Source organism: Schistocerca gregaria, chromosome X (assembly GCF_023897955.1).
Source record: "Schistocerca gregaria isolate iqSchGreg1 chromosome X, iqSchGreg1.2, whole genome shotgun sequence".
Classification (NCBI taxonomy): Eukaryota; Metazoa; Arthropoda; class Insecta; order Orthoptera; family Acrididae; genus Schistocerca; species Schistocerca gregaria.
Genome location: NC_064931.1, coordinates 799,132,534 through 799,153,822, shown reverse-complemented (window position 1 = coordinate 799,153,822; position 21,289 = coordinate 799,132,534). Strand labels below are relative to the sequence as shown.

Here is a 21,289-nt window from a genome sequence, read left to right as displayed (position 1 = left end):
AAAAATGTTTGCAGTTGATTACTGGCCTACTGAACCATGATTGTACCCAGGCATGCACCTCTTCATCTAAATAAATTGACAACCAAGAATGTCTTCCTTTAGGGCTCAAAATATGTGGAAATCACATGGGAAGAGATCAGGACTAGATGAAGGCTGTGCAAGGGCTTCCCAGCAAAACTTCTGCAGCATATTCAAAACAAGCCTGGGAACATTGGGCCCACTGTCTTTCCCCGTGTGATTTCCATATGTTTTGAGCCCTTTAGAAATACATTTGTGACCACCACTTTGCTTTGGCTGAAGATGTGTATGCTTGGGCACAATCATGGTTTTGTAGGCAACCACAAACATTTCCCTGTCATGTCTGTTAGTGGCACTAATGTATTACCAGTTGTAGAGTTTACTTCTGAAATAATAAAATGTTAACTTATTTTTTCCATCTTTCTCATTTACATTTGGATATCCCTTATATTTCTTTTCTCTTGTTGTGCTATACAAAATGAAAATTAATGTTCTTATTTTTACAATGATTAGTTTTAGCTGTGATCTACAGCCTTTTTCTGATCAACAGTTGCAGCATGAGTACTTGACAATGCACGTACTTCTCTGTTCAGTGGTTTCTCACACTGCAGTAGTAATCTGAAGGCAGTTGCAGATCATAACTAAATTAGTCATTGTAAAAATAGAACCAACAATTGCCATAAGGCACAAGGAAAAAAAATGAAAATTGATAACAGATACAAAAATCAGGGGAAGTGGTTTAAAAACCTAAACTGTACATTAAATGATTTGTAACCAGACCACACTGTACTTATTGATTCAGAAGGCAGCTATGAAATATGTCTGCATGAGTTTTGTTTTAATCAGAATCCATAAATGCTTTGTTGTAACCCAAAAACAGTGAGCACCTTCATGGCTGACCTACAGAGGCCACCTTACGCTGGCACAGATAGCACCATATATATATGCCAGTGTGTCAGATCCTGAGCCACTCTGATGTTTTCGCAAGTGTGGAACACTTCACTGTTAGACTGTGTATTAATGTAGCCTCCAATTTTGTGTTCTTGTATTTATTACTGTGTCATTCAGTGTGTCCGTATTTTCCTTTATGTGGAAGTGTATTAAAGGTTGGTTGGTGGGAATTCTAATATTGTGATCATGCCAAGTCACAATGTTCTTGGTGACGAGTGTTACATTCTACTCAGCGTGTTTCTTACTGTAGAAAGAAATTCTTCAATCTCTAGTTGAACAATAGTAAGCTCTTACCAAGCAGCAGCAGGCACTCTCCATGGAACTAAACAATTTGGCAGCTTCATTGATGTGTCAGGGTTCACTGCCGTTGATGCAACCCCCACTATTTCCTCCATGTGATCCCAGTGCATAGGACTGGGATGCATACAAAAAATGAACTCTGGCAATATTTCCAAGCTTTTGATGTCACTGTACATAAGGCTTCATTTCTATCATGGATTTCTCCTCCTGTTTATCTCCTTTTGTGTCAGGTAATACCTCTGCAGGAACACACCAGTCTCTCTTTTGATGAAATGTATCACTTGGTCTCTAATTATCATTGCAAATATGCTCACATTATTGCAGTTTGCATTTAGTTCAACCATTGTCAAAAGCAGCCACAACAGCTGTACAGCTTGGGCAGTAGAATTTCATGGGATTAGCCACTATTGCCAGATTGTTACTGAAGCTCACCAGGACTCATATGCTGATTTGATGGTTTGCGATGCTATATACACTTGGCCCCTGAAATAGAGTCATGAATGTGCTTTACAATGTAAAAATCTCTCTCTCACAGAGGTTTTGAATACTGTCTGATCTTTTGAAGTATCCAGGGAAACAGGAAATCAGATAGAAGCTTTGTGTGAAGTAACCACCATTGCATCTACTGCTCAGCCACCATTGGTTGCTCACAGGGAGAAGATGATGTCATAGCCATGCAATAACAGTCTCCACATCACATGGGGCATCACCATGCTAAACAGAAACAGCACTCATTGTCACAATAGCAGTCATGTGATGAACTTCCATCATGACCTTATTGCTTCGTTCCACATGACAAGGCCATAAGCTCAAAACATTGGGCAACACACAACCATTGTAAAAAAAAAAAAAAAAAAAAAAAAAAAAAAAAAAAAAAAAAAAAAAAAAAAAAGGGGGGGGGGCATATTGCATCTGCATGAATCTCTGAATCTCATTCATCAGACATAAACTTGGATGTGAACAGTGTTTCCCATGTTATGGTAGCCCCAAACAAACCTTATATTCAAGTACATGTTGTGGACAAGAAGTTGAAAAAGCAAGTAGATATGAGTGCAGCAGTGACTTTATTTAATTCTCAAACCAATGTGGTCTTGGACCACTGGCATTGTCTCCAGTCTCTTGTCAGTTGCTGAGTTACAACAAACAACAAGTACCCATATTGGGACAATTTTTCTACTCCTTTAGTATATACAGCAGCTGTTCAGCCTTTGACCTTTCTAGTGGTACATGATGCTGAGACTCAAAATTATTTGGGCTAAATGCCTTCAGAATTTTTGGTTTCTCTATTTCTGACAAAGTGCATCTGATACTGAGTCATGTTATGTAGCAAGGACTGGATGTGCTCCACTCAGAATTTTCCTCATTGTCTTCAGATGGTAAAGGATGTGCTACCAGTTTCAAAGCTCACATCACAATGCAACTGATGGCATGCTCCCATTTTTTTCACACCTGCCTAATCCCCATTGCTTTACAGCAGCAAGTCAAAACAGAACTCCATCAACTTACATCCTTGGGTGTTGTCATGCTTCTCTCTTCATTGGTAACTGTTGCAAAACATAACAGCAACCTTCGGCTCTCTGGTGATTTTAAAAGTCTGTAAATTCGCAGTCTACTATTAATACCTATACCTTACCTTGTCAGGGTGAATTCTTAGCTTGGCTTTCCGGGGGTTAATATTTTTCCAAAATAGACTTGTCTAAAGTGTGCTTGCAACTGACTCTGGATGATGATTTCAAATGTATCCTTGTAGTGAGTCCCCCCTTAGGGTTATACCAATACCAGTGCCTGCCATTCAGCATAGCTAGCACCTCTGCTATTTTCCAGTGAATTTTGGAGCAACTGACAGCCTCCATGTGGGTGTGCATTAACTATCTGGATGATTTTTTTTTATCTCTGGATCCTCTACAGATGAACACTTGCAGAAACTTTGTGCCTTGTTCAAGGTGCTGCTGCCTGCTGGGTTGAATTGTAACTTGGGAAAAATCACAATTTTTTCAGCCATCTATCATCTTTCTTGGTTTTGAAGCCCCACATATCAGAATCAGGCCTTTACTCTAGCATGTTGATGCCATTCTAGCTTTTCCACGTCCTACCAATGTGAAAGAGTTGCAGGCCTTTCTCAGAAAGATTGCATACTACCATAAATTTCTTCCCAATGCAGCCATTGTGGCTCAGCCCCTTCATGCTCTCTTATGTAAAGGTGTTATTTTTCTCTGGTCACCCATTTATGAGCATGATTTTACCCTGTTGAAGTCAAAATTACACTCTCCAACTTGGTTGGTTACCTTTCAATCAGGCCATCATCTCTTTTTGGCCACAGATTCCTCCTAGTATGGCCTTGGGACTGCTCTCATGCACAAATACACAGATGGGTTTGAATACTCTATGGTGTAGGCTTCCAAAACCTTGAAACAGGTGCAACAGCACTTCTCCCAAATAGTAAAAGAAGCCCTTGTTATTGTGCATGCACTCAAAAAATTTCATGTTTTCCTCCAGGGTTCTAAATTTTATTTGATTACTGATCATAAACCTCTGGTTTCTCTTTTCCATCCTCCAGCTTCTCTTCCTGACAAAGCAACCCGTCACGTAAAATTCTGGGCTCTGATTTTATCGTGTTATGACCATGAGATTCACTTCTACCCCACAGCACAACACACTAATGCAAATGGTCTTTCTCAGTTGCCAATTGGCCCCAGTCCTGCATTTAACCAGCATGAACAATTGTGTTGCCATTTAGACACTAACATCCAAAACACTGTTAATGGTTTCCCATTACCAGTTCTCGAATTTCAGAGGCTGTCATGGCCGATTCCTGTCTTACATCAGGTTGTTCACTTTGTCCACCATGGCTGGCCAGATAAACCGGTGGACTGAGCATTGTATCCTTTGTTCAGTTATTATTCTCTCCACCAGGACCTCTCAGTCTTTGATGGTGTGTTACTGTTTGCTACTGAGGAGTCAGTACCAGGGTTGTGAGCCCATCCAAATTGTGGCAGGATGTTGTGTGCCTTCTCCACCTGGGCCATTGGGGTGTTTCTTGTACAAAATTGCTGGCCTGCCACCATGTGTTTTGGCTGGATATTGACAATGAAATCACAAATGTTGTGTAAGGCTGCCCACAGTTAACCACCAAACAGGCAGCACCATGGGCCTCTGCATCAGTGCCCCTGGGAGCATATTCATGCTGATTTTTTGGGTCCGTCCCTTAACTACTTTTACCTTGTTGTGGTTGATGCCTTCTCAGAATTGCTTTATGTGATTTGTTGTCCATCCACAATGAAGGTGGCGATGGCCATGGCCCTAGCATAGATTTTGTGCTTGAAAGCATTATGGTAAAGGCTTGTGATGGACCATGGCCTGCAATTTGTTTCTCAGGATTTTGAGGATTTTTGTGCAAAGAATGGCATTTGGAATGTTATGGTCTCTCCGCTTCATTGTCAGTGAAATGGTGAGCTGGAGAAACTGATCTGTACTTCCACACCTCATATGAAAAATTACATTACACAACCTTCTCAAGGAAGCCCTTGGTAGGTTCTTGAGCTCCTATAGGTTCACTCCAGTTGGTGACCATAGCCTGGTGGAGTTGCTTTACAGCTGGCAGCCCTGTAAGCTGCTTCATCTGCTCTGGCTGATGTCTGGCCACCTGGCAATGCCTGCCTTGCAAAAGATCTGTCCGGGCTCTGCCATCTGGGTCCATGGGTTTGGCCAACACCCTAAGTGGATGCCAGCAGTTGTTTATCCCTGCTAAGGTTGCCATTGCTTCATCATGCACAACTCCAATGACTTGGTGTCCCACAACATGACAAGCTTCACCCTTGCATGAACAAACAATGTGCTGAAGACCCCACCACCCCCATGGCTGCCTCCACCATCCATGCCAGACCCTGTGGCTTGGTCCACACCCCCTTTGGCTCCTGCACTGTGTTTGTTCTCGGTGCCACCACCACTGGGCAGAGTAGTTAGCACGGGGCTGCCTACACCTCTGTGGTGCTGTAATCATTGCCGCTGCCACTTTTGTCTTCACTGCTGCTTCCATAGCCAAGTGCCTACCTGAAGGTTGACATGAATATGGTGCCTCTAACAGTGATGCTCCCTTACGGTCTCATGTTGGGCAGTGGGCACCATGCCTGTCCATACCCATGCCATTTCAGACCATATTCTCTGGTGACAGCATGATGCCTGCTCCTACAGTCATTCCTTTCAGATGAAGACATGGATATCTCCATATTGAACAGTTTTCCCCAAGAGGGAATGAGTGTTGTAACAACATACAGTGAGCGTGCATAATTAAACTGCATGTGCCTCCACAGCTGGCCTACAGAGGCCATCTCACATTGACACAGACAGCAAGGGTGTATATAAGCCAGTATAGCAGGCCATTGGCCACTCTAATGCTTTCATGACTCTGGAACACTTCACTGTCAGACTGTGCATTAATGTAACCCCTGATTTTGTGTGTTTGTTCTAGTTACTAAATCATTCATTGTCTCTGTATTTTCCTTTATGTGAAAGTGAATTGAAAGTTGACTAGTAGGAATTCTAATACTGTGTTTGTGTAATGTTACAATATACTTATTGGGAAATTTACAAAATGGTCAATATTTGAATAAATTTTGTAGCTAAGGCTGACTTTTTCTACAGCACTTAAAAGGGAATAACACCTTTTTACATGATGAAAGACAACAAACACTATTGCACTTCAACACAAGCTCTGTGGGTGATTTAAGTTTCAAAAATCTGTTCATGTACAAAAAATATAAAATACAAACATACCCTTTCCACTGCTACTGCAGATACTTTCGATAGAGGCTCCAAAGAAGCTGACCTCTCTGTGATTCTCTGTATATATTTTTTGTTTTCTTCTGTATTACCATACGGTGAGAATGTATTATGAGTAGCTGATTTCTTCAGTTCAGTTGCCAATTCATGATACCCTTCCAAAACAGCATAATCCTCTGCTGTCATGTCTGCAGATGAAAGTACAAGGCAACTATAATAAATAATGCATCAATTTTAAATTTAGGAAATTAAAATGGCACAGGTATCACTAATTATGTTGCTAGAAACCAAAAAGCTTACTATTTCCATCTGTCAGACATCTCTGAGCTCCATAATCCAGAAAAAGCCTAACTAAGGACATGTTTCCGTTTCTTGCTGCAAGCATCAGGGGACTTCTATTATTAGAGTCAACAACATTGACAGATGCTCCATATCTAAGAAGTAGCTCAACAAGTTCATTATGTTCAGCTTGTGTTGCAAGATGGAGAGGAAATTCACCCACCTATAACAGAAGATATATTGTCAGTATTCTTCACTTACTCATCTAGATTCACTATATGCAAATTTTTTGTTGATCAGTAGTATGATACTTAAAAAAGAAACAGTAGCATGTTTTAGCAGCATTACTGCGGCATTATGAATTTTCTTGTGATTTTCAAGATCTTCTCAGTAGGATACATTATTGTAATGTGTCTGCCTTTCTAGCTGAGTTAACAATTTCACTAGCACACAATGTTTTCTTAACTGATCTAGCTATCAACATCAGGTTCTCTGTGCGGTGCTGTGTGTCCTTGGTTGCTTGACTCCAACCACACCGTGGGGTACAGTTGGTGTCACACCACTATCCATAGCTACATATGATTTTCAATGCCTGTTATAGCCTTTGAGACACATTTAACAACCTTCATGACTTTTGCTTTTCATATAATTGTTAGTCTTGCAAACAAATGAATCAACTTCCTGACATATCTGGCATATTTCCACTCAATAAAGCCTTATGGATTTTTTTCTGGGAAATATCACTTAAAAATAAAGTACTGATTGCATCAAAACAAGCTGTAAGAGTAATATGTGGTGTTCATCCATAGTTGTTGTGTATGTACTCTTCAAGGAGCTTAACTGCACCATCACAATACAAATATTCACTGATGAAATTTGTCAGAGATAATCCATCACAGTCTGAAAATAATAGTGATGTCCACACTGACAACAATAGAGGAAAAAAATTCTTCATTACCCATTATTAAAGTTGTCATTGACTCAGAAAGGAGTTCAATGTGCAGAAACAAAAATTTTTAATCATTTGCTCAATAACATAAAACATCTGACAGATAGCGAGCCGGCTGGGGTGACTAAGCAGTTGTAGGCACCACAGTCTGTAACCGCATGACCACTATGGTTGCAGGTTCGAATCCTGCCTCGGGCATGGATGTGTGTGATGTCATTAAGTTAGTTAGGTTTAAGTAGTTCTAAGTTCTAGGGGACTGATGACCTCAGAAGTTAAGTCCCATTGTGCTCAGAGCCATTTGAACAGATATCGAAGCAAGTTGCAAATCTTATCTAAAATCATTTGTCCTGGACAACTCCTTCAAATCTATGGATGAATTTCTATGTTGATAAAAGTGTCATTCAAATTATCTATGGAGCATGTAATAATGTAGCAAACTTGAACAGGTGTTACACTAATAATACATAACACTCCAGATGGAGCTCAGGTAGCAAAGCAACAGACCACTGCTCAGAACATATGAAGACGGTTAAATACTGAAGTTGTAAAATCAAGTGAGAAATGGAACCATCAACTCATAATAATTCTGAAAACATTATATCACATCTCAAAGATGCACTTACACCTGTAGCTACAGATAAAAATCACTGAGAACTACATGAAAAGTACCTGTCATTATCAACATATTTACAATTTTCTTTGCCTCAGTATGTGCAACAACTGATCCAGCTATATCCTTGTGATCTCTGTATCAATAGTATGTAAGAGAAAGAATTTCTGAGGTTTTTTTTTTAAATTAAAATATGGCTCATTAAATTGTGTGTATATATTATGATCCTACAGTAGTACAAGTTTATATGCCAACTAGCTCTGCAGATGACGAAGAAATTGAAGAAATGTATGATGAGATAAAAGAAATTATTCAGATAGTGAAGGGAGACGAAAATTTAATAGTCATGGGTGACTGGAATTCAAGAGTAGGAAAAGGGAGAGAAGGAAACATAGTAGGTGAATATGGAATGGGACTAAGAAATGAAAGAGGAAGCCGCCTGGTAGAATTTTGTGCAGAGCATAACTTAATCATAGCTAACGCTTGGTTTAAGAATCATGAAAGAAGGTTGTATACATGGAAGAACCCAGGAGATACTAAAAGGTAACAGATAGATTATATAATGGTAAGACAGAGAATTTGGAACCAGGTTTTAAATTGTAAGACATTTCCAGGGGCAGATGTGGACTCTGACCACAATCTATTGGTTATGAACTGTAGATTAAAACTGAAGTAACTGCAAAAAGGTGGGAATTTAAAGAGATGGGACCTGGATAAACTGAAAGAACAAGAGGTTGTACAGACTTTAAGGGAGAGCATAAGGGAACAATTGACAGGAAGGGGGGAAAGAAATACAGTAGAAGAAGAATGGTTAGCTGTGAGGGATGAAACAGTGAAGGCAGCAGAGGATCAAATAGATAAAAAGACGAGGGCTAGTAGAAACCCTTGGGTAACAGAAGAAATATTGAATTTAATTGATGAAAGGAGAAAATATAAAAATGCAGTAAATGAAGCAGGCAAAAAGGAATACAAATGTCTCAAAAATGATATTGACAGGAAGTGCAAAATGGCTAACCAGGCATGGCTGGAGGACAAAGGTAAGGATGTAGAGGCATATCTCACTAGGGGTAAGATAGATACTGCCTACAGGAAAATTAAAGAGACGTTTGGAGAAAGGAGAACCACTTGCATGAATATCAAGAGCTATGATGGAAACCAAGTTCTAATCAAAGAAGGGAGAGAAGAAAGGTGGAAGGAGTATATAGAGGGTCTATACAAGGGTGATGTACTTAAGGACAATATTATGGAAATGGAAGAGGATGTAGATGAAGATGAAATGGGAGATATGATACTGCGAGAAGAGTTTGACAGAGCACTGAAAGACTTGAGTCGAAACAAGGCCTCCGGAGTAGACAACATTCCATTAGAACTACTGACAGCTTTGGGAGAGCCAGTCTTGACAAAACTCTACCATCTGGTGAGCAAGATATATGGAACAGGTGAAATACCCTTAGACTTCAAGAAAAATATAATAATTCCAATCCCAAAGGAAGCAGGTGTTGACAGATGTAAAAATTACCGAACTATCAGTTTAATAAGCCACAGCTTCAAAATACTAACACGAATTCTTTACAGACGAATAGAAAAACTGATAGAAGCTGACCTCGGGGAAGATCAGTTTGGATTCCATAGAAATGCTGGAACACGTGAGGCAATACTGACCCTACGACTTATCTTAGAAGAAAGATTAAAAAAAGGCAAACCTACGTTTCTAGCATTTGTAGACTTAGACAAAGCTTTTGAGAATGTTGATTGGAACACTCTCTTTCAAATTCTAAAGGTGGCAGGGGTAAAATACAGGGAGTGAAAGGCTATTTACAATTTGTACAGAAAACAGATGGCAGTTATAAGAGTTGAGAGGTATGAAAGGGAAGCAGTGGTTGGGAAGGGAGTGAGACAGGGTTGTAGCCTCTCCCTGATGTTATTCAATCTGTGTATTGAGAAAGCAATAAAGGAAACAAAAGAAAAGTTCTGAGTAGGTATTAAAATCCATGGAGAAGAAATAAAAACTTTGAGGTTCGCCGATGACATTGTAATTCTGTCAGAGACAGCAAAGGACTTGGAATAGCAGTATAACAGAATGAATAGTGTCTTGAATGGAGGATATAATGTGAACATCAACAAAAGCAAAACGAGGACAATGGAATGTAGTTGAATTAAGTCTGGTGATGCTGAGGGAATTAGATTAGGAAATGAGAGACTTAAAGTAGTAAAGGAGTTTTGCTATTTTGGGAGAAAAATAACTAATGATGGTCGAAGTAGAGAGGATATAAAATGTAGACTAGTAATGGTAAGGAAATCGTTTCTGAAAAAGAAAAATTTGTTAACATCGGGTATAGATTTAAATGTCAGGAAGTCGTTTCTAAAAGTATTTGTATGGAGTGTAGCCATGTATGGAAGTGAAACATGGACGATAAATAGTTTAGACAAGAAGAGAATAGAAGCTTTCAAAATGTGGTGATACAGAAGAATTCTGAAGATTAGATGGGTAGATTACATAACTAATGAGGAGGTATTGAATAGAATTGGGGAGAAGAGGAGCTTGTGACACAACTTGACTAGAAGAAGGGATCGGTTGGTAGGACATGTTCTGAGACATCGAGGGATCACCAATTTAGTATTGGAGGGCAGCGTGGAGGGTAAAAATCGTAAAGGGAGACCAAGAGATGAATACACTAAGCAGATTCTGAAGGAAGTAGGCTGCAGTAGGTACTGGGAGATAAAGGAAGCTTGCACAGGATAGAGTAGCATGGAGAGCTGTACCAAACCAGTCTCAGGACTGAAGACCACAACAACAACAACAACAACATTATGATCCTGTTATTGATGCCCTTTTTAGAAAATGACATTAGTCAAATTTGTAAAAAACTCTACTGTGATTAAACGAATCCACAACCAAATATTATGTCATATGTCAGTGTTCAGTATTGTCCTGTCAAGACAAACTGATACATATTGCAAACACTCAAAGCAATATGCTAAGAATGATCAAGTAAATATTATCTTTCACTGATGACAAGCAGTTTGCTAGCATTCCACCACTGATCCAAGGAGTGCCATTTAACCAACTGAGTTTAAGTGAGGGCTACTCATAACATATTTTTTTTTTTTTTTTTTTTTTTTACCTGAATGAAGTTACGGAATTTGTTTTACAGTCATGTGAAAGTACACACTGTAATTTATTTTTCCACATGATATACAGTCATATTGAGATATTTCTCATAGTGTCTCATGAGCTTGGAAATTCTGAAATTATAGAAATCTGCTGCCTGTGACTGAAGCCAACCCACAATTCTGGTTTTCAACTTTTGATTACCAAACTGATTTAAACCGAGTCACTTCTTCAGGCAAACAAAGAATGATAACCGTTTGGCATGAAATCAGTTCTGTAGGATTGGTGATCAATACCTGCCATCTGAACTCTCCCGGTTCAGTTACAGTACATCACACTGTATGCAGGTAGGCACTGCCATGCAAGAAAATCGTGCCAAAGCTCAACATGCTGTTTGAACACACTGTGAGGTTTTCCAGTGCCCCGGTATGGCCACACAGCATTGATTGAAGTTTTATTTCTGCATTCACGTACTGTAACCACGCCTCACCTCCTCTCACAATCTGGTGACGAAAAGCTTAACCTTCTCTTTCATAGTGCACAGGAGGGGACAGTGCTGCTAACAAAGGCTGAATTCAAAATATCCACGGGTGTACTGCCGGTCTACAGTGTCCAACAGACACAATATTTCAGCGATCATACATGCCGCCATCATCAGGTGAACTGACGGACTGAGCTCCTGTGAACGTGCCGGAACGGAGATCCATATGCTATGGCTGCTCAGAGGGAACTGGGTTCGGTCGCAGCGGCGGCCGATTTAAATACCCTCCGCCCGCGGCGCGTTCCTTCCGCCGTCCGCGCCCCGCGCCATGGTCACGTGATGGAACAGATTGCGACGGCGTCTGAGATGACGTCGGAGTGATGGCTCTGTCCGCCGTGGTCGTCACAACTATACGTTTGCTTGACTTACTCTTGATTAACCCAATCGCTGGTTCCCAAGCCTTGCTAAGATTATAGCCACAGTCACGGTTTATGAGGTCGTCATTGGTGCGAATTTCGATGGCCTCTCTAATAACGCTGTCCCAGTATCTCGACGTCTGTACCAGAATCCTCGGGCGTTCATACTCCATAGAGTGATTTTCCTACAAACAATGTTCAGCGACCGCCAACACGCTCGGATACATCAGTCCAGTGTGCCTCTGGTGTTCACGGCATCGATCCTCTACGGTACGCATCGTCTGACCAATGAACGACTTGCCACATTGACACGGAATCTGGTACACGCCGGCCTTCCTCAAACCGAGGTCATCTTTGGCGCTCCCCACCAGTGCACGAGTTTTATTTGGAGGACAAAACACATTTCCGACCCGGTTTTTTTTTTTCAAAATGCGGGGGATTTTCCCCGAGAGTGCGCCTGTATATAGAATAAACGCAGTGCCTACCTCCTCCCTCGTGATTTCATCCATCTCCACAGGTTGTGCTGTAGTGGTTGGGCGGAGAGCACGTTGAATCTGCCACTCTGAGTACCCATTTTTTCGAAATACAGTTGTCAGATGTTCCAATTTCTGGGGTAGACTCTCTGCATCAGAGATAGTGCGCGCCCTATGTACTAGAGTTTTAAGTGCCCCTTCCTCTGTGAATGATGGTGGCAGCTGTCTGCGTGCAACTACAAACCAGTGTGCGTTGTCTTCCGATACACCCCATGACCTAGGGTGCCGTCAGCCCTTCTCTTGACCAAGACGTCAAGGAAAGGTAATTTACCCTCCGTTTCACTCTCCATAGTGAATTTGATGTTGGGGTGTATGGAGTTTAGATGTGTAAGGAAGTCAAGGAGTTTATCCATACCATGTGGCCAGCTGACGAACGTGTCGTCCACGTAACAGAACATGGAGAATTTTGAGGAGGAAGCCCTGTCGTCATCTGAATGGAAACCTACTTGCTTTTTCCGTCAGACGATGCGTATCGTCGAGGATCGATGCCGAACACCAGAGGCATACTCGACTGATGTATCAGAGCATGTCGGCGGTCGCTGAACATTGTTTGTTGGAAAATCACTCTATGGAGTATGAACGCATGAGGATTCTGGTACAGACGTCGAGATACTGAGACAGTGTTGTTAGAGAGGCCATCGAAATTTGCACCAATGACGACCTCATAAACCGTGACTGTGGCTATAATCTTAGCAAGGCTTGGGAACCAGTGATTGGGTTAATCAAGAGTAAGTCAAGCAAATGTATAGTTGTGACGACCACGGGGGACAGAGCCATCATTCCGACGTCATCTCAGACGCCGTCGCAATCTGCTCCACCGCGCGACCGAGGCACGGGGCGCGGACAGCAGAGGGATTCCGCCGCGGGCGGAGGGTATTTAAATCGGCCGCTCCGCGACCGAACCCAGTTCCCTCTGAGCAGGTATAGCGTAAGGATCTCCGTGCCGGCACGTTCACAGGAGCTCAGTCCGTCAGTTCACCTGATGATGGCGACATGGATGATCGCTGAAATATTGTGCCCGTTGGACACTGTAGACCGGCAGTACAGCCGTGGATATTTTGATTATCAAATACGCCGGGAGAAACTCAAGAATCACATAGGTTGAGTTGTTCTTCAGAAAATAATTTAAGCACCCATCTGGCACTAAATTTCTGGTAACCCAAATCTTCAGTAATCACTTTGTACAGGAGAATGCAACTGATCTGTAGAAATGAATATAAAGCCCTGACATGGTGAATCTAGGGTTTCCTCTAATTTTTTTTATCAAAAAAATCTGATCTGCATCACAATACTCAGCTGACCACATTGTTTTTCATTATGAGGATTAGTTCACCCATTTCTGAACATAGCAGCACCATTATCTTCCACCGGCTTCACTCACTATGTTTGACCAAGCAATGGCCTTGCCACATCAGTAACACTAGTTCCCATCCAATCACTGAAGTTAAGCAATGTTGGGCTCTGCAGTACTTGGATGGGTGACTGCCCCAGGAAAATCAGTGCTGTTGGTTTAAGGAAACCTAAACCAATGAAGTGGCATCTAATTGAAAGACTTGGACCAGGGCGTCACGCCACAAAACGTTTTTTCTATGTTTGGCGCATTAACTTCACAAAGTGCATGATGAATTTGACTACCTTTACAGATTTTTGCCACAACAAACCTTATTACAAAACATACCTCACAATTGGTGGGACATGAGATTGCAAAACATTTTGAAAGCATGTGGCTTGGAGAGGAACAAAGACACGACTTAGAGTCTCCACTGCCCAAAGCGACTGGATCGAGGTCCATTCCACTACAAGAACAGTGCACCTATCTGTACTATTATGCATGCTATATAAAAATGTAAGTTACTTGATGAATTGCCTTCAAATTCTGTCATTCATATCTAAGTAGTCTTTAAAGATTCACACTTCACTTGCCCATAGCAAATCAGTCACAATCTTCAAACAATACATATTCAACTCTTTCAGTTTCATTTATATACATTCGGAAGGGAAGTACATTCTAAGAAATAACATTCACCCATAGGATATTTTTAAGTGGTAAGTTTGGTATCATTCTCTGATACCAAAATACTTAAGTCAACTAAAGTGGTCAATGCAGCTCAGCTGTAATGGCACACAGAACTTGGTTTGTAAGCGATGGTATTTGTGAAGTGAACTCCATTGCACAGCCAAAACTGTTTGAATAGCAAAAATTGTCAGGAGGGGGAAACAAACAAATGTGAATAACTCCTATATAAAAGTTCGTAGTCAAGTAGCATTGGTATAATGTTAATCCTATGGCACTTGACTATCAGCCTCATAGGTTTGATTCATCTGGATCTGTTCAATGCTAGGTTTGTCTCTCACCAACTGTTGAGGTTGAAAAGTTGTGATATCAGATGCCGGTTCCCATTATCCAGAATATAGGACCAATAATTCCATCAATAATGGGGAGTGGGGAGAAGTGGGTACTGGGCATCCTGTTAATGGGTCCTGTGTTATACTGATGGTGTCACAAGTGGTTCTGGCTGCTCTATCAGGTACAGAATGAATTGCAGGCTTGGTTCTGGTATAGTGAGTGCTGGCCTCCAAGGTGGTAAATGTTTGACCTCAATGGACACCGACACCTATGTGAACAATTCCAGAAGCTCCTGGAAATTGCACCACTGGTGTGACTAGGACATGGCTGTGGATGGTGCTCACGTGTCTGTGGGGTCCACACCTCATGTTTGGTCCTGTGGATGGGTTACAATCATGCTTGCTTAAATCCTCATGAGGTCTGAGCAGAAGAGAGGGTTGCATCTGTTGTCACTGGCAAAACTGGTTCTATGGCAGACTATTCAACCTTGTCTGATCATGATGTCAAAAACCTGGTAATGTTAGTGACCTATGACGGCGCATCATGTTCACCCCAGTGTCCAGTTGAAGGTGTGGATATAAACATGGGAGCCCACAGAATAATAAAGGTAAAAAGATTGGCTGTGGGTTTGTGTGGATGGGTGAAAATGTTAAACAGCATGCAAGTTCTGTGCTGGTGCAAAATTATGGCCACACTGAGATTGAGTTTGTACACTGTAAGGAATTTGGTCAGGGCTCTCTTGGATGATGATATCATTACTGTTTACCTCATGCGTGTCTTGAAGCTTCTGACCAAACTCTCTGCCTCTGAAATAAATCCAAGGTGAAAAGAGGAGGTGAGCAGATGTTCACTGCCATAACATCTCAAACTTACAAGGGAACCCTCCATACTGTAAACCACAGATTTTGATGCGCTTCAAATATGTTGTAGAGGCACTTACTCTGAGTACCTGGCTATCCGGTTTTTTAGCGACGGGCCTTGGTTCTTGAGAAAATCGATTTTGAAGTTTATTGCGCCCTTTGTAAATCCGTAACATTTCGTATATTTCGAGCAAGTGAGTGTTGTGCAGCGGTAAAGGTTCACGGCTACCACACAGGAGGTACCGTGTTTGAATCCTGTTCATGTACTATTTTTTTTTAATCGACCGAGTTTTTCAATTTTATTTCAAAGAATATCAACTAACAGTGTAAGGTGTGCGAAATTATAAAGATGTATTGAGTTATTAATTTTTTTAAATATTCATCCCATTGTGGTTCACATCATATACTCCCAATTCATCTTCTTTGTTGGAATCTATCAATTCATCATCAATAATGATCTGTCTTTCGACCAAGAGATCCTGTATTGCGATACATATCTCATCGCAAATTTCAACAGAATTGGCAGTGATCATGATAGGCAGTGTATTCGTTATGAAATTCAAATCGCGTAGTAGACTTTCGGCGTATTTAATGGCATTTGTGATTTCGCCTTTTGATTCTTTGTTCAACTCCTCTAATTGTGGATCTTCTTCTGTCTGCACTACTGCAGAAACACTTGGTTCTTCCATTTCACAGAATTCTTCTAACACACGGCACTAGAGACGCTTTGCGAGCAACTGACGCTGGAGTTAGATGGGAGCATAAAGTATTGCAACTCACATCCTCAATGGCCACAACTGGGAGCTGGGGTTCCCGTTACGGCTAATGGTATTCACAGGAGAGGGGGCGACAATGGGCGGAGATTGAGTTGAGGTAATACAAGAAGCGACCGTTGTACGTACATCTGGAACTCCAACTGCGAACCACAAACGGAATGAATATTTGAAAAAGTTGATAACTGAATACATCATTATAATTTCACACACCTTACACTGTTTTTTATATTCTTTGAAATAAAATTGAAAAAAAAAGTATACTTACAGGATTCGAACACGTTCCCTCCAGGGTGGTAGCCATGAACCTTTACTACTGTGCTATGTTGACTTCCTCGAAGCGAAAGTAATGTTGCGGATATGCAAATCGCATAATGAACTTCAAAATCAATTTTCTCAGAAATCGAGGCCGGTTGCTAAAAACTGGACAGCCAGGTACTCAGAGTAAGTGCCTCTACAACATCTCTGGAGTGCATCAAAATCCATGATTTACAGTATAGGGGGTCCCCTTGTTAGATGAGGAGAACTAGGGACATTGTCTGTAATGATAGTGTAAGAAATACCCTCAATTGTGAAGTCATTTGCATGGCCACAAGTGGTATTATCTGCCCTTGTTGTAGATATCTGCGCATGTATGGGAAATTTTAGAGTGAATCTGCAACATTTCAGTGCATTTTGGCTACAGAGCTTGAGATATCCCTAAGGATCTTTAATGCAGGGGTTTCTCCTTGCCATCCATATTTGGCGGGCACTCCTCTTCTGTGAGCTTCATTCGCCCTTAAGCTTGAGTTCTTAACCCCAGGAGAAGAGATTTCCCTTAGTTCCTCATGGTGAAGCTCTTGACTTCGTCCTACTAATGGACACAAGTTTTGCACTAGTTCATATTACTTGCTGCTGAAAGAAAGAAGTAAAACATGTTGACAAGGGGGGTCTGTGATACTACTTGCATGCAGTGTAGTAGAAACTATCGCACATGAATTGCCCATAACACACCTGTTTCCTTGAAACTAGGAAATGGGGATAGCTGTGACAGTGTGACTACTGGACTCTGTAGCTGATGCTGCAGTAAATTGATCAGTGGATTCTGTTGTGCTTATTGCTGCTATTTACAAAGTTCCATGGATACTGGGTGCATGATTAATGAACATCAACAACCTTGCCATTGCCCTCTGATGCCAAAATACTAAAGTTTGTCAACATGGTTTATGCATGACACGTAGCACTTGATTTGTGAGCAAAGTGATGCAAGAAGAAAACTTTGTTGCGAAGTGAAAACTATTAAGTGTCATAAATCGTCAAGTCCAAAAAACTGTTCAAGAAAAGTCTGTGGTTAATTAAGACTGCTATATTGTTAATGATGATCAGCTTCATAGTTTAGCAGCAACTGGCTTATTAGTGTTTGGTCACAGGATATATGGAGTACTGTGAGTAACTACAGCAGCCATGTTACATGCTTGTTGCACTGTTTCTGTGGCTGTACAGTACTATATCTGTTCGACAGCAGGTTTATCTCTGGCCTGCCATTGAGGTCAATATCTTGGGATACTAAAATAACCAAAACAGATGCTACTATTTAATAGCATTTAGCAAATTTATATTTATTTGTAAAATTATTTACAGAAACTACTATCACTTCTCATCACAAAAATTCATCTGAAAGATAATGTTCATTCCATCTTACTCAATACCATTATCATTCTTAGAATCGGACATCTGACAGTTCTGGATATTAATTTCCTTTGTTTATGTATATTGCATATTCATCAAATTTCTTGCAGCTCAGCATCATATATCTACAGACAGCATACACTTACAAAGTTTTCAAAGGACTTTTTAATCGAAACATGTCATAACTAAGCCCATGAACTTGACAAAAATCCAACTGTTGAGACTTCTTTCCTGTGTTACACGCTGTGTCAGTTTCATGTTATGCTGTATTAACAATTCTTCAAAATCCTGTCTTATTTTTGTGTCTTTTCCCATGTCAATGTCGAAGTCTCCACATACAATAAGATTTCTCTTCATATTCATTCTCAATAAGCTAGCAATTTTTCTTAGAAAGATGCTAATATTGCCACATGGTGACCTGTACACACAAAACACTCTAAAATCCTCTGCCACTATACCAGTAACTTCAAAGTCTTTTTCTCTAGCTATGTGAAATGTAGCAGCTTCACTGTTTACATTCTTTGATAGAGTACCTGTTTTAATATATATACAAACGCCACCACCCTTATGTTTAGATCTGCAGAAGTAATTAGCTAGTTTGTAGTCCTTTATTGCAACATTATGTATTTTCCTCTCAGTTAGTCCATGTTCACTTATGCATAATGTGTCTGGTCTTACTTCACTCAGGAGTACTTCTGCTTCTAATTTTTTGTTACCAAAGAATTGAATATTTTGATGAAGTACTTTAATGTAATTTTTCTTTTGTTGGTTTATATGTTGTGAGCTGTATTCTGGGGCAAATTCTATAGTATCGTATTTTTTTGTATGATGTTTATATTTTTCTTTTCCAGCTGGAGTGTATGATTTTTCACCCCCTTCAGGCCATATTAGTTTCCCTTGCATCTAATGATTTTGCAGAGATCTGCAAACATTCTGCTGAACGTTACAGACCCCATTCTATTTAAATGCAAGCCATCCTTCGCTAGTGAGTTTTCACGTAGGAATTTGTTTGGGTCTATAAAAATTGCCCCAAGACGATCACATTGTTCTTTAAGAGCACAGTTTATTTTGGCGATATATTTTTCACTCACCGACCTTCTGTTGATGATTCCGCTAAGTATCAGACGAGATCCTGCATACATATTTCTTGCAGAACGAATCATGTTTCTTGTTTCGTGTGCCATTTCTTCCTCACTGCTGCTCCTTAACGAATTCGTTCCAACATGTATAAACACCCCTTTATAGTTATGTCTGGTTTCAGAATCTGGTTCTGTAGTATCTTGTCTTGCATTTACCATATTTTTAAAATGTTTACCGAGTTGATGCGTTCTAATTCCAGGTCGTACGTCGATCTTGCAATTGGGGACAGCGATATTCTTCAGCAGCGAATCGCCAATTATTAAAAAGTCATTTTCCTTTTGCTGCGTATCTGTCGCCTTGTTTTTCCTTTTGCTGTACGTCACCATCTTCCATTTGTATTTATCTTCCGGTTTTTAACTAACTGAGTTTACCGAGACATCAACGGGAACACTTGAAATGTTGTTTTCAAAGTACGATCGGTCACTCGTATTTTCGCGATCTTCTTGCTTTTCCGTTTGATGACTTTTACACACACAGGACTTCTTTTCTTGTATTAATGTATCGTTTTATTTCTTGATGGTCGAAAGTTCGGTTTTTAGTTCCTCAATGTCACTTCGTAGTAACTTTATAATTTCGTTTTTTGTATCAACTGCACTTACGAGATCGGCCGTTTCATCACGTTAACAACCGTGACATGTTCACGGAAAATCATCGCTGACGAACTTTAGATTTACTTTCGCGCACTTTTCGTGTAACCACAAGTTGCATTTGATACACAGAATACCCTTCATCACACGCTTTTTACATTCTCTGCACGAAGAACTGCTCATTTCTTGCCTTTTTAGCGAGGGAGAAGTGTCACTACACTTTCCTATTGGCGCCATGAAGAGAAAAATGTTGTCTCTGCAATGTTTCTGGATCTTCCAAAGGCATTTGACACCATTGGCCATGAAATGCTGATACAAAAATTAAGCAACTATGGCATTCAGGGGCAACCAGGTGAATGGATAATATCATACTTGTGCAACCGTAAGCAATATGTATCATTAGGAAACTCGTACCAATCAGAAACCAAATCCATCAAATATGGAGTGCCGCAGGGTTCGGTAATGGGGCCGTTGTTATTTAATGTGTTTGTTAATGATATAGGTGTTGAGGAGGAAGAAAAGAAAATATTGTATGCTGATGACATGACAATACTAAATAGTGACCAAAATATGGAACAGCTTGAGAGAAGAGCATACATATCTGCAAATGTCACAGCTCAATGGCTGTTGTAAAATGAACTGGTTATAAGTCTAAAAAAGACTATGTATGCAGTGTTTAAAAACAAGGAAAAGGCTGTAGACATGGATTTAGAGGTTGATGGAACAAGGCTGGAAGAAGTAGAATCTGCTAGATTCTTAGGTATTCTTGTGGATAATGAACTGAAATGGAAAAAACATAGTAATAACGTCTGTAAGAAACTGAGCTCTGTCATATTCTTAATGATGCAGCTATCACATTATTCAGACAAGAACCTTCTGTGTACAGTGTATCATGGACTTTTCGGACCATACTTACAGTATGGAGTGACTGTGTGGGGAAACTCGAACAAACAAGAGACAAAACGAGTGTTCACATTACAGAAAAAGCAATTAGGACCATTTTAAGAAGAAAGACCTCTGAAACATACAGAAACTGTTTCAAGAATTTAGGTATCTTAACTTTTTCATCGCTATATATATACAAAACAATAATGTACATCACAAAAGGTAGTGAGGACTGGATTACAAATGATAGTGTACACACCCACAATACAAGAAGGAAGAAGGAAGTACAGAGCATACCCCACCGACTGGCAATGCTACAAAAAGGACACCAGTACTCTGATATCAGACTACTAAGAAGTCTGCCCAAAAACCTGCAAGATAGTGTACTTCACAATGACTTTCCAAAGAAACTTAAAGATGATCTCATTGAAAAAGAGTTTTACAGTGTTGCAGAATACTTATGCCATTAAATTTGTATATATTGTTACTCATTATCAGTGATGTAAAAATGTAAGCTAAAGGTGTAGAAAAATAAGTGATAAAGAATGTTATACTGTGACATGTCCTATATTACACGTACATTTACTGTACACAATGTAAT

At 40.3% G+C, this 21,289-nt stretch overlaps 1 protein-coding gene across 2 annotated transcripts in view; it reads right to left on the bottom strand.

The window, feature by feature from the left end:
- Window positions 1-21,289, bottom strand: part of LOC126299386 (uncharacterized) — a 478,915-nt gene that overhangs the window by 282,337 nt on the left and 175,289 nt on the right. For both annotated transcript variants that reach the window (XM_049991253.1, XM_049991254.1), the window contains exons 3-4: window positions 6,349-6,550; window positions 6,043-6,236 (exon numbers count right to left, since the gene is read on the bottom strand). In XM_049991253.1, the coding sequence (XP_049847210.1) occupies window positions 6,043-6,236; window positions 6,349-6,550 (396 nt within the window). The remainder of the gene's footprint in view (window positions 1-6,042; window positions 6,237-6,348; window positions 6,551-21,289) is intronic.